The 13,964-nt window shown below is 33.4% G+C and overlaps 1 protein-coding gene across 1 annotated transcript; it reads right to left on the bottom strand.

Moving 5' to 3' along the window:
- Nucleotides 1–120: 120 nt before the first annotated feature.
- On the bottom strand, nt 121–6,881 carry LOC129891688 (uncharacterized). Its single transcript, XM_055967132.1, has 9 exons — nt 5,773–6,881; nt 4,750–4,879; nt 3,700–4,205; nt 3,218–3,298; nt 2,996–3,094; nt 2,291–2,404; nt 2,123–2,206; nt 1,309–1,380; nt 121–948 (listed from the first exon to the last, which is right to left on the bottom strand). Exons 1-9 carry the CDS (start codon nt 6,091–6,093, stop codon nt 682–684), a joined length of 1,674 nt encoding a protein of 557 aa, XP_055823107.1. The 5' UTR covers nt 6,094–6,881; the 3' UTR covers nt 121–681.
- Nucleotides 6,882–13,964: the final 7,083 nt, after the last annotated feature.

Below are 13,964 nucleotides of genomic sequence, written 5' to 3'. Positions count from 1 at the left end.
AGTTGGACTACATTTGCACCTGGGAGATCCAATTCTATCTCCAAAAAAAAAGCGAGTCTAGTGTACTAAACTTCCGCTATGGGCAAGGTCCAAACTATTAACTTTCCATAAAGGTATCGGAAGAAAAAAAAACGAAGATCTTGTATTTAAATATGTGGAATGCAGTGGGATAATAGTATGAATTGTCCTACAATTGCACAGAAGAGTACAATTTTTCTCTGAAATTTATTGTACCTCAAGTAGTCCAAGTCCAGGCAGGATCATCAGATGTACAAAGATTTGCTCAGTTTTGTTCCTCCTAATCAATTCAAGGGATCTAGCTCAAAACTAGGCATTGCAATAGATAAATGCTGCTGGATAATTAGGATACGACATATCCAGTGTAATCCCACAAGCAGAGTTTGGAGAGGATGGAGTGTACGCAAGCCGGATAATTAGGATGATATATACAAATGGATCAGCTAACCAGCACATTTATACTTGTTTAGTCAAGCCAACAGATGGGCTTCTCCCTTGATGAGAAGCTCAGTCATCTCCGTTTTGATGCATATGAAACTTTAAGATATCGCATCATGTCTTTTTATCCTCGTTTTTCATTTTGTCCTGATTTTAGGGGCAGTGGATGTTGAATCATCACAAATATGGCATCCGAGCATCGTAGCCATTTTTTATGCGTGTAACTCATGAAGACCTTCTCCATTGCTTCTTTCCTTTCATCTGATTCAACTTGAAAGGACTCCAAGTCTTTCTCCGCTTTGGTGTCTCACAAAAAAGTCCAGATGCTAGAGCTTGCTGGAGCCACAGCTCGAATTCTTCATCTTCATCTGTCATCTCAGCATCAAAATCCCACGGATACCTACTTGAATTGGATCTCTGGGATGATTTCTCTAAACCAACCATGTTCACATGGAAACTCGGCCTATGGGTATTGGGTCTACAAGCCATACCCTGCACAGAGGAGATTGGTAAACACAAGTACTAGCAGCAAACGTCATATTTCTATCTTTTTATAATAATAGTTTTCATCCGAGGAATTCTCTACTGCTTCCACAGGAGCAGTAAACGTCCGGTGCATATTCAATATTTTATTTTTTTTCAATAGGTTGGACAATCTTATCCATCAGCTTCTGTCACACATGTATACAGTAGGTCGATTTACCAAACAAAAAAGACTATGGCAATGTTGTTTAGACTGAATGCCATTTAAGCAGTGATGTAAGAACGAAAAAAGAGTCAATTGAAGTGTCTTACAGACGAGTCTACACTTTTATCTGGTTTGGTACATGAGTAATAACAGAGATTACTGACCTGACATATGGCCCATTCTGACACATCAAATATCTTGCCCTCAGCACATACAAAAGCACGAGGTATCTCCGCCTGAAGGAACATTACAAAGAATGAGCATCTTATCAACAAAATTACATGTGAAAGTAATGGAGACCACTGTTCACATGCAGCTAGATGCTAACTTCAACTCTTTGAGTTGACCTTTGACTAGTACTGGCACACTAATTGGCCAGTGTGTGAACAATTTGCTTGCACCCTCTAAGGACATAACATTTAATTCATAGACATTTAAAAAGTGGAGAACCACCCTACATACAGTAACTTGATCACATAAAGCATGTTGAGACTTGACCAAACCAATTTGAAGCTTTGTAATGAAGTCAAAGTGACCATTAAGTACAAGAGTCCAAAGATTTTGAAAGGTCTAAAAGTATTTTTTTGATAAATTGCTTCCTACAATATCTATTGAGAATCGAACTAGACAATAATGATCAAGTATAACGTGCCATTTTTTTATGACCAAAATATCCATTTGGGGTCAACCCCCCTTAGGACCAACCGCAGCTTTCAAAACGCAGAGACAATGGACCCACTCCTCTACCCTTCTCCATTTAAATGCCGAACTTAGTTCGCATGGTGCAGGGCCTAAGCATAAGATTTTCGCCTTCTTTGAGAACCCATAATAAAAAGTACTCTAATTCCAAGATTTTCAGGAAATGATAATTTGTTCCTGAATGACACTTTTATCTATTGAACTGGTAAATGAACCAAATTGAACACTACTTCACATGAACCTTTCAAGAGAATATAAATTACTGCAAAATTGAGATACCTTTTGTGGTCGATTAAAAACCAATGATCCTTTGTACTCTACCCATCCATCCCCATCTTTGGCTTGGTGATATTGACAACAATCCTGTACACAGTAGCTTTCATTAAAATTTGAACAAGCGAAAGAGAGGAACAGCAACCATAACAGACAATTTAATGATTGCCCAACCTGGCACCATCTTGCCTTGACCTTTGTCCTGTTGGTGCAGATCCAAATGTGTGAGTTGCCACATTTTGTGCAGTGGATACGCCTCGACTCTTCTGAGCAGTAGTTGGAGGATTCCTGCACCATACCAGATAAGTCATTTGTAAAGTTTAAGTCTTCCTGTTGAAGGATCTGAAGATAAAACTTTGGTACCTTATTTATGACCTCAAAGAAATTGACATGGAACTGGTGGTTTGCAAGAAAGGCATCCTTTATTTTTATTTTTTAAATCAATCAATAACTATTTACATGAGTTTCCCTTAGTAAAGATCATAAAGCTGAACAGGTCTTAGATCATAGCATAGAACTTCTCATTCCAAAAGAAATTCTTTCTTCTGAAAGTTCCAGGATACCTTACAATTTCTGCACACTCCTAGAAATTGTTGTTTCACCTTAAAGGCTAATCACGCTTTGACATGGATCTTATTGATTGTGAAACAAGTATCACATAATTTAATTCGGTGCCATCATTGAAGGAAATAGGGCTACAATAGATAGTTCAAATGAAGGACAGGACAGACACTGAATCTACTCTTTCCCAGTTAAACTGATAAAACTAGTTCTCATTGAAACTTTTCCCACTTTGATAATTTTGTTTGCAGGATAAGATGTTGAATCCTGACTGGGTTACTGGAGATTAATGAAGTTTAGCCAGACACTTGAACGGACCTGGTTGGACGTGCTAGGTGATTTTTGCATTACACTCTTAGATTCTTCCTTTCTGAGTTGCTCATCATAGTCTCGCTTCTTGACAGCATCGGAAAGAACCTGAAAAGCAAATGAAAGTATAAGAGAACCATAGCAGTATGTTTGCATCTCAAAAAAATAGGAAGCAACAATAGTATTATAACAACAATTAACAGATAATTTAGCTTTTAAAATAGGGATCACCTCATATGCACATTGAAGTTTCTTAAATGATTCACTGGCAAGTGAACTTCCCATGTTTTTGTCCGGGTGCACAAGCATTGCCTGCGGATTACATGTATATAAAATTAGCATCAATATGTACTTCGTCTTGACAGAAGGTTATATATCATTGGATCAGACATTAAATTTTGTTATCTTGCGTCAAAGAAATGTCATGGACATTTTGATGCCTAACTCAAACCCATCAAACTAATCAAAAGGTTTAACATCTCTCAGATTATATCGTTGCACACAATATTTCCAGTACCCCAAGTTAGTAATATAGATTTGAGAAATAAGGAGATCTAAAAGGCGGATGAGTAATCAACATCAACATGATACATTCTAATTTGTTAGGCTAAATTGCAAACAGGACTCAGGTAGATGTCCCTCAAACTCATCACTTGACTTTAAAGCCTGTCACATGATAGATAATACATAGGCATGAAAAGAAAGTAGCATACCTTTTTACGATATTCTTTTTTCAACAATAAAGTGTCAATTTTCTTATGCCGAGAAACCCCTAGTGCTTCATAATGATCTGCACTATCTAATATCCGCTTCATCTCAATAATTGAATTGGCATCTTCTCTAACTACTGGCTTAGCTGGGGGTTCTATCTGTTTGGTTACAACTGATGAAGTAGAAGTAGAAGCAGCGTCGCTGAATGTTTTGCAAGCGTGAACCTTTTCAAACTTTTGAGGTTCATCCACAGGAACTGATGACTCATAATCTGTGGAGAAATCATCCTCAGTAAATGTTTCAGACTCTTTAAAATCTTCAACATGTGTGCTTTCACTCAAATTGTCACACCACTGGAGTAAGTAGTTCACTAAGTCATTTGAGAGGAAAGAGAGATTTATTGAGAGACAAACTCCAAGCCATCCAACCCGAACTTTAACACAATACATAGCATATATGGTAGCCATTAATACCACAAGTCTTGCGTGGTTTAAGGAAAATAGATAACCTACAAAACCGCAAAGTCAAGTATCAAAGGATGCATAACTTCTGAAAATACGGTATATCATATATACATATATTGCACTGGAAAAGTAAATTTGAGAAATTTATCAGATAGAAGCAATACCGCAAGGTGTTTAAAAACAAGTCAAACAAGTAGGATCAAATCCATAATATCATCTTTCTGTCCTATTTTAAACTTTCCTAGTAAGTTGCATGTGTTCCCAGTGCAGGGAAATTACAAACTAACAACCTAGATTCAGTCCACACATCAAATACTCCAGATATGTCTACAGCAAGATCCACCTGACTGGACTGAGATAATACCTTTCAAGATACTTTTGGTTGCATATAAGATTTAAACAAAATCTCAGGTAATGAAGAGATTCAAGTTAGTAATGGTGTCACCCTTATAACGGTGTCAAGCTATCTAGTTGTGTGTCTATTTATTAGGTCTCATTTTTTACTGAATAGAACGGTTTCATCCATGAAAGAAAAGAACCAATGCACAAAAATTTAAGCAATTTGGTTGAACTACGAAACAAACCTACCTCCAACTATGAACAATACACCAGTAATCCAAAAGTTGGCATACATCCACAAAACTAAAATAGCGAAGAGCCCAACAATGAAAAGCCCAGGAGTGCAACCCAAATACTGAACAGCAGCCCCTGCAGCACCCTGAAAGGCAAATCAACATAAAATATCATCAGCACCTCACTAGTGAGAATTTGAAAAGAAAGTGATTCTGCAAAAGAACACTGAACAGTCATTTTCAAAAAAAAAAAAAAAATAACAACACTGAACAGTCTCAAGAGACCATTTGAAGCGGGAAATGAAACAAGTAGAATAGCATACTGAGTATATTTTTTCACCAAACAGAGAGGCCAATGAGGAGTAGTGGCACAAGACTAAACAAGAAGCTAGAAGAGACTTTTTTTCAGAAACCATCTATTTTTTTCCTTTATTCAAGAACAAGAGATGAAGTTGAAGTTCAAGCACTCTAATTGAGCTATAAATTATAATAACCTATTTGAGTTCGGAAAATTTTGAATTTCAATATATACTTCAGATATCTGCATGGACATTCGTATGGCCTAAAACACGGGGACAAGAGTGGTACTTTGCTTTTATCTATAGTACAACCTTCAATGAGTTGGATATCTAAGTAGGTAAAACTAAATCCCCAACATAATAATCTTGAACATCACTGCGCAACATATAATTGCTCATGTGACAATAAGACAAAGTTAACTTATTTGTTTTATGAAGACTATGAAAAGATCATCACAGGAACCAAAAACTGTAGTACTTGCTCGTAGTATCTACTACAGCATTCAATTCATGTCCAACTTGACCAATGAGCTTTAGGTAAATAACTTAAACATCAATAAACCTGCAGATATGTTCAAGTTCTTATTTTTGATATGTCATTATATGCCTTACTAAAAGTACAATGCATGTGCAATAAAATCCAGGATCAATCTAATTAATCACCAATTAATGAAGAGGAAGCAGATCTTGCTTGCTCACAAATTAGACAGGAAACTAAGAGAAATGGAATAGAAGCATACCATACTAAGGAGCACATAGACCAGACAAGACAATGATGTCAAACTTAGAAAACAGCTCCACATAATAAGGAGCAATGCAGCGGATCCAAGTGCAAAGAACGATCGACAGCCCCGTACTAAACAATCCTTCCAGTATCTGAACAAGATAAAGAGCAATTTTCCCAGTATTGCACATCCACAGCAAACAATTGGCCAAATCCGCTCATAAAAGATTCCAACTTTATCCCGAAAACAGCCAGCAGCTGTCCTTACAACCGAATAACAATCTTTCTTTGATTGCAACCACATCCAAGCTTGTTTAAATAACCCAATGTCCTCCATTACTAAACTAAATATACACAACTAACTGAGGAAAAAAATAACCTAAAATACCCAAAACCCCAAATTTTCAAAAAAAGCTATTGGTACCCATCATTTTGATATGAGAACAACTCATTTGACCAAACCTGTGAAATCATCATAGCATGAATAACAGTCATTATCTGCTAATCTCACTAAAGAACCCTTTTTTGAGCCATATAAAACAAAACCCAGATCATAAATTCGTCAAATCCAAACACCTAAGTAACAGAAACAAGTAAAGACAAGATCCAAAAGATTCCATCTTCACCCAGTATTAGATGGAGAGTGGCAGTTGGTAGATGAGATAAGAAACCAAAAAGACAAAAAACAAAAGAAAACACTAATTTGCTTCACATGTACGTTTCTAAAAAAGCAACCCCCAATAAATATAGACACAAGACTCGCACTTTTTTGACTTGAACAATCACAAAGTTTCCATCTTTAACTGGGTTACAATAACCATTAAGAAAATCAGTTAAAACACAACTGTCCGCCGGTTAGAAAAAGAGGAAATACAGAGTGTATTGTAAACGAATCTTGATTCTTCTTCTTCACCTTTTCTTTATCAAAGTGTGATTTTTCATATTTTGGGTGAAGAAACCCTAGGCTTTTTCAGGGAATCCTTGTGAAAAAGGTGTTAATACATAATGTTAAAAAGTTTCAAAAAGAAAATAAGCCCAGAGACAGTGTGTGTATGTGTGTGAAAGAGAGAGACAAGAGTGATGATGATAGAGAGAATGTGTGGAATTATTTTTTTAGTATGTGATTGTGTGAGAAAGAGAAGTTTAGTTTAAGCTTAACAAATAAACAAAGGATAATAATAATCATGAAGATTTATATATTGCTCTTTCGATATTTATATTAGAGTTTTATTAATTTAAATTACATCCATTTAAAAAAAAAAATATTCATTAGATATTTAATATTTATATTAAAATTCAACTAATTATATTATATATTATGATAATACTAATAATCATTGATGAGACCCGTATTTCCACTGTTTTATCTTCCTCTTCTTTTTTTTCATTTTATTTTGCTTTTTCCCCTTTATCCAGACATAATTTTGGGGGGTTTAAGGTGTTTAGTTGAAATGGATTGCATGACACAAGAAGGTGATGTCTTTTGTTTGGATATAGATATAGTTATAAATCTTAATTAAAAAAGAAGAGTGTTTGAAGTTGAATTTAGAAATTGATATTTAAAAAGTTTATAGTTATGTTTTAACGTATATTTTATTTAAAGAAATTAAAATTATATTTATATGAGTGAAAATAATTAATTACTCTTTTTTAGTATAATTGTAGAAAATTTATTTGTATTACATAATCATATGTGTTGCTGTTTGATTTTTCTGATTTGAATTTAATGAAATAAATATACTTACAAAACATTTAGGGCCGTTTGGTTATGGGATAAATATAAAGCTAATACATGAATAATTTTGGTTATTCGTGTATTAATTTTATACCATGTTTGGTTTACAAATAGAATAAAAGTTATTCACATATTACTTTTATACAATGTTTGATTGCGTTTTTTGTAATTCTGCATAATTAATACTTACACAACTTATGAGAAAATTTATGTATAAGTTATGCCGGATAGAAGGTGGAATAAGTTATGTGGGTATCAGTTATACATGTATTAAAATAACAAATTACACATTTACCCTTTTTCGTCTTGATTGTTTGTTTTTTGGGGTTTTTCATCCGGTGTCCGGAGCCCGTGGAGCTCCGACTAAATTCGGATCGTGCACTGCAGGGCCCATTCAGTGGTGGTACTCCCAACGGAATTTTTTTCATTCTCAGGCTCTAACCTGAGACCTCTGATTAAGGGGGAAGCAGTCTCACCAGCTTAATTATATTCAATACAAATTACTTATTTAGTTATTTGTTATTTACATTAATATCTTAGCTATTGGTATTTATTTAAATTTTAATGTGTTATTTAGATAGTTATATATTTTAGTGAGTGTAATAAATATTAGCTCACTAAATATTTTGAAATTAAAAATAAATAAATTAGCTTACTAATTATTTTTAAACTCTACTAAATAAACCTGCATAACTAATACAAACATAACAAAAGTCTACATAACTAATATTTGCATAACTTTAACCAGTAACCGAATGACCCTTATTTATAAAAAGTGGCAGAATAATCTCCACATGCGTCAAAAATTAATTGGCAGACGCAATTTTTATTAAAGATTTAAGTTTTTAATTTTAAAAACGTTTCAAAAAAGATATATAAAAAAAGAAAGGAAAAAGAAAAGAAAAAAATGACATGTCCAAATAGGTTCTTACTTTACTATAGGAAGAAAAACAATAGTATGTACTAATATTTATATTTGATATTAAAAATTAAAATAAATCTATATACATAAAAAAAATTAATAACATATTCAATATAATCTCATAAATGAGGTCAATCAAAGATATTTATATGAAAATTTTATCTTTATCTTATAAAAGAAAGAGATTATTTCAGAAAAAAATCTTTTATATTTATTACTTAGATATAAACAAAGAATTCGGATAAAATTTTAATTCAAACTTATTCATATATATTCATGCACTGGAGTTAGAAACCAATCATAATTTTTTATTATTTTCGAAACATGTCGAGTCTAGTTTAGTGTAATGTAATATAAAAAGATTAGGTAAAAGATTGGTAATATTCACAACAAATAAAGAGATATTAGTCCAATAAGTTAAACCAGTTGATAAGAAGTTAGATCCAAACAAAAAATAAAAATTATGTTAAAAAATTGTGTTCCTTAATTGGGGCCAATTATTATGTAAGCAGACAAAGCTAGCTGGTTATATATGATTCATTGTCTTCTCCATTAGTATTACTTCCTCCGTTTTAAAATATTTTCACGTTTCGCATTTAATTAAATTATTTAAATTTTTATTAATATTTTAAAATATATTTTTAACTATCTTAATATAATAATACTTATAATTATAATATATTTGTATGATTTTTAAATATTTAAAAAAATAAATTAAAAATTTTAGGAGTAATTTCAAAAATCTCCTTTCACGTTTTAGCTTTATCATAATAATTTTTCTTGTGGTTTACGATATTACACTTACCTGACTTATCTTAAATTTATTATAACAATTCTTTTGATCTGTGAATTATTAAATTGTTTTTTATAATATGACTAATTTGTCCTTTCTAATATATTTCTGTGTTCAATTAATTTTGTAAACTTTTATTAAAAAAAGAATAAAATATTAATAGTTCATCTTCCATTAATATAGATTCATTAATTATATTTAAAAAATAAAATAAAAAATCACTTTGTATATGCTTATGAATTGAAGTCTATACATGTGTGTGATCTCTTTGTGGAGAACAAAATCGATCATTGCATTTACTTCAAAATCAATTGAAGTAAATTCGTTATTCTCACTCTCTATGTTGAAGATGTTTTACTTGATAGTAATATTTAGAATTGTTACATGAAATTAAGTATTTATTGAAAAACGTGATTGATATAAAGTATCTCAAAAATTCATCATGTATTTTGGATATTGAAATTCGATGAGATAAATCTCATAAGTTATTGAGATTTTCATAAAAAGCCTACATTGATGGTATTTTGAATAGATTTTTCATTTTTTTAAAAATGTTAACTGAAAGATGTCTTTATTATGAAACTGATAAGTTAAGCCTAGACTTGTGTTTTAAAAATAAATCTCCAGAAAGAATTCATGAAAAAAGCGTCTTATTAAATGTTGTTGGAAGCCTTCTGTATATACATATTTGCACTCATCCTGACATTTTTTTAATTGTTGATGCTCTTGAGCATTATCATATTAATTCAAAAGGCATTTATTGTTGCTAAAAAATAATGATGTACTTAAAGAAGATAAGAGATTCTATGTTAGTATACAAAACAGTTAATCGTCAGACTTCACTAGATGTCTTTATAATTTGAGGTATACTTTTAATTTTATCCTCACATTAGTAGGGGTACAATATCTTGTGAGGGTGTGAAGTGGAATCTTACAACATTTTCAATTATAGAAGTAAAATTTGTAACTTCTTATAACAGCTACGCAAGTTATTTGGCTTAAGAGTTTTATTTTAGAGCTTGAGATAGTTGGTTCCATCTTTAGATTTGTGAAGATTTATTGTGACAACAAGACTATTGTATTTTACTTAAAAAATAATAAACTTCTAAGCACGTGAAAATAAAAGATATGGCTATGAAAAATATTGATATTGCGATGAATATATATCCACTAATCAAGGGATAGAAGCCTATAATTTTAAGCAACACGTTCATAACATAGGTGTCGTTGAATCGCTTTATCTATTAAGTTAGTGAAAATATTTATTATTATTATTTTTATTTGTTATTAGACTCTTTTATCGTATTGTGTGGGGTATGGTGATATTATTTCCTTTAATTGAGACATTTATGTTATGGTAAATTTTGTTATTATTTATGCTATCGATTATCATTATGCGCATTTTAGTGTTGTTTTATTATATTAAGGCTTGTTATCTTGCATGTTGGTTATGTCTCATGATGTTAAAATATATATACATTTTTAAATATAGATCAAGCTTGTAGCTCATTAATTAAAATAAAAAAGTCCAAACAATTCCAAATGATATGTCTAAAATAGATCCTATCTAAATTACATAAACAAAAATAAAGTAAAAAATAGAATTTGAAAAGAAAATGACATGACCAACATCAAATAATTATTTGATTTTTCAAGAAGCTTCTCCCGGCCTAAGACTTTTCATTTCCTCTAACTTAGATTTGTTTACTGCTAAATCACCTCACTGATTCATTTACCTTCTTCACCGATGAAATTTATAAAGTTATTACTCATTTAGCTACGTTGATGTTCAACTTTGCCTTCTTAACCCAACGGTGATGAGGTATATTACTTGACTTTCCGAGGTATATTACATGCCAAAAGAAGAAAGCATTAGCTTTACATACCTCTTACGGATTACTTTTAACACGTTCGCCTCGTCGTCTCTTGAACCTATTTAACATGAAAGCAATACAAGCATCAACAACCCTCGACTTTCCAGCGTCTTAAGTTACATACGAGTATTCATAGAACTCATCTCCTCACTCGCCTTCTCGACTAGTCCTTAGTTAGTTAAGGAGTTAACGGAAATCAGGCAGCACCTTCCCTATAACATGCCCTATCCGAATTTCCAATTAGATCCCTAATCACTACAGCCAACCAACAACAACAACCTGCAGCTCATATACAACTAAAACACGGCAACATTACACAACATAAGCTCCAAACAACTTGCTGAAAATTACGATATCAAAATAGGGTTTTTAGTCTTTATTTCACAAAATCTTTAATTGTACGAAACGAGGGGTCATATGGCTAAAACCAGCAGCCCCCACACCTCTTTTAGAATACCTTTAGTCTCTGAAACACACCACCACACACCTGCAGCAGCACACCATAAGCACAACACCTTGCTTCGACTATAATTTAACTATAGCGACTCCAATTTAGCTTGCTTCGAACGTTAAATATTTCTATAATATTTTTACACTTCAAGCATCATACAAGGTATGTAATACACCCTATAACAATACCATAAACTTAAAATTGGAATAAAAGATCTTACCTTACCCGAAATTGGCCAAAACTCGCCAAATCGCGCCTCAGAAACTCTTCAAACTTGCTGAAATCGCGCGGACTGCTTGTTATCCATTTGGTGCTACTCCAATCCATGATTTTATACTATTAATACCTCTATACCATCATGGTATATGCTAGATAATTAATTTACGGAATGAAATCAGGACTTACCATTTTTTTCCTCCTGAGCCGTCGCCCTTTTCTCTCTTAGATTAGGTTTTTTGTTTCCTTTGCTTTGCTGAAGTTTTGGGATCAAAATAAAGTTATGAATCATGTAACATGTATTTATAGGCTGCCTAGGGAGGTGAACATGTCATCCCCTAAGGGTGTCACGTGTCCAGCCCTATTAGGCCACCGCATCCATGCGACCAATGAGGGGCTGCCACATGGCAGTGGGGTCCACCCCAAGCTGCTGCATCATCTACTTGACCCTAAGTAGGTGCATCACCTGTTTTTTCAAGTAGATGCATCACCTGCTTGCTTCGAGTAGGCGCATCATTTCCTTATTTCTCTTTCGTGAGCTCGTAATCTCGTCTCACTTCACGAGCCTATGTATTCTTTGCTACTTAAGCTCGATGTGTATTCAAGGAGCTTAGTATGTAAAATGTCCCAAGTAATAGCTTTCACATGTAAGTTGAGTCCTACGACTCACTACTTGACCTTCAACTTCTTCCGGATTCTTATAACCCTAGTTTCAATCTTCTCTCTTATGAAGTATCTCCTTCTCCTTTTCTTAGGATTATTTGATAGCGTTATAGATTATCCGACTCACATGACGACTTCTAAGAAACTTAAGAGCCTTCGCAGAAACTTAAGAAGCTTAAGAAGCATTCCAAGGTACAAAAGTCTGGGGTGTAACACATTGAGTCAGTTCCTAAATCAACCTAAAAAATCTCACATGGATGCTACACTAAGAGTAGTCAGGTACTTAAAAAGACAACCTAGACAGGGCATACTACTCTCAAGCTGCTCAAACCACCAGGTTAGTGCATATTATGATGCAGACTGGGCTGCTTGCCCTCTAACCAGGAAATCTGTCATTGGTTACATGATAAAGATTGAAAAGTCGTGATATCATGGAAGGCCAAGAAACAGTCCACAGTGTCAAGGAGCTCAGCTGAAGCTGAATATAGAAGCATGGCTTTAACTGTGTCAGAGTTGGTGTGGCTGCTGGAATTGTTGAAAGAAGTGGAGGTTGGAGTAGAGTTGTCAGTGCAAGTGTATAATGACAGCAAAGCTGCAATTTCGATTGCTGCCAATTCAGTATATCATGAAAGAACAAAACATATAGAAATAGATTATCACTTTATTAGAGAAAGGCTGCAACAATGTTTAATTCAAGTAAACTACCTACCAACTCAAGAACAACTAGCAGACATACTAACTAAAGGATTGTCTAGAGCCCAACATGAATATATTCTATCCAAGCTAGGGGTGTTGAATATCTTCACACCTCCTAGCTTGAAGGGGGAGTGTTATAATCTAAGAAGTGTAAGCAGGGGCATTTTAGTCCTTTGACAGAAAGCTGTTAAAACTAATTAACTAACTGATCAGTTAGTTAATTAGGTGTGTTGGTTAGAACTGATTGGTAGTTAGAGCTAAACCACTGCTAAATGCATTAACAACAGTGGTTGATGTATGTAAGAATGTGCCAAAAAAAATAATAATACAATGAGCTGAGATCTTCTTCTCTCCTCTGCTTCTCCCTTTTCCCTCTCTTATGTTCTTCATTTTTCAACTATTTTCTCAACAACTTTAGCTTAGTATGAGTTGGTTTCAAAAATAGATTAGTTATACTCAATTAGCTTAGGCCCCAAAAAAAAACTAAGCCCAAAAGGTAAAGGACTAGCTCTAATCTAAACAAAACATACAAAAAATAAAAAATAAAATCTAATTAAGAGAAGCCAACAATCACTGTCGGAACTCTCTAGAGAACACCAAAACTTCATCTTCAACCGTAGCTCTAGCGACCTGTTGACAACGGTGATGATGAGAAAGGGTAGAAGCTCGAGCAAAATTCACATTGGGCGTTTCAGATCCTCACAAACGCTGTGAATTTTATCTCAATGAACACCTCTTCAGCTTTCAACTAAACATCATCTGCTGTAAAATCTAGCTCCCTCTGAAGAACCTTGAAACGAGCTAATAAGGACGTTTTAGCCTATCATTTTCATTATTTGTGCAGGTTGAGTTTCGAAA

The sequence above is a fragment of the Solanum dulcamara genome, chromosome 6 (genome assembly GCF_947179165.1).
Source record: "Solanum dulcamara chromosome 6, daSolDulc1.2, whole genome shotgun sequence".
Classification (NCBI taxonomy): Eukaryota; Viridiplantae; Streptophyta; class Magnoliopsida; order Solanales; family Solanaceae; genus Solanum; species Solanum dulcamara.
This window is presented reverse-complemented; position numbering and strand designations above follow the sequence as displayed.

Coding starts and splice junctions, on each gene's coding strand:
- LOC129891688 (XM_055967132.1), bottom strand. CDS start 6,093: ATGGAGGACATTGGGTTATTTAAACAAGCTTGGATGTGGTTGCAATCA. Junction 2,405..2,995: donor CACCTAGCACGTCCAACCAG/GTCCGTTCAAGT, acceptor GGTATGGTGCAG/GAATCCTCCAACTACTGCTC. Junction 2,207..2,290: donor TCAAGGCAAGATGGTGCCAG/GTTGGGCAATCA, acceptor TACTGTGTACAG/GATTGTTGTCAATATCACCA.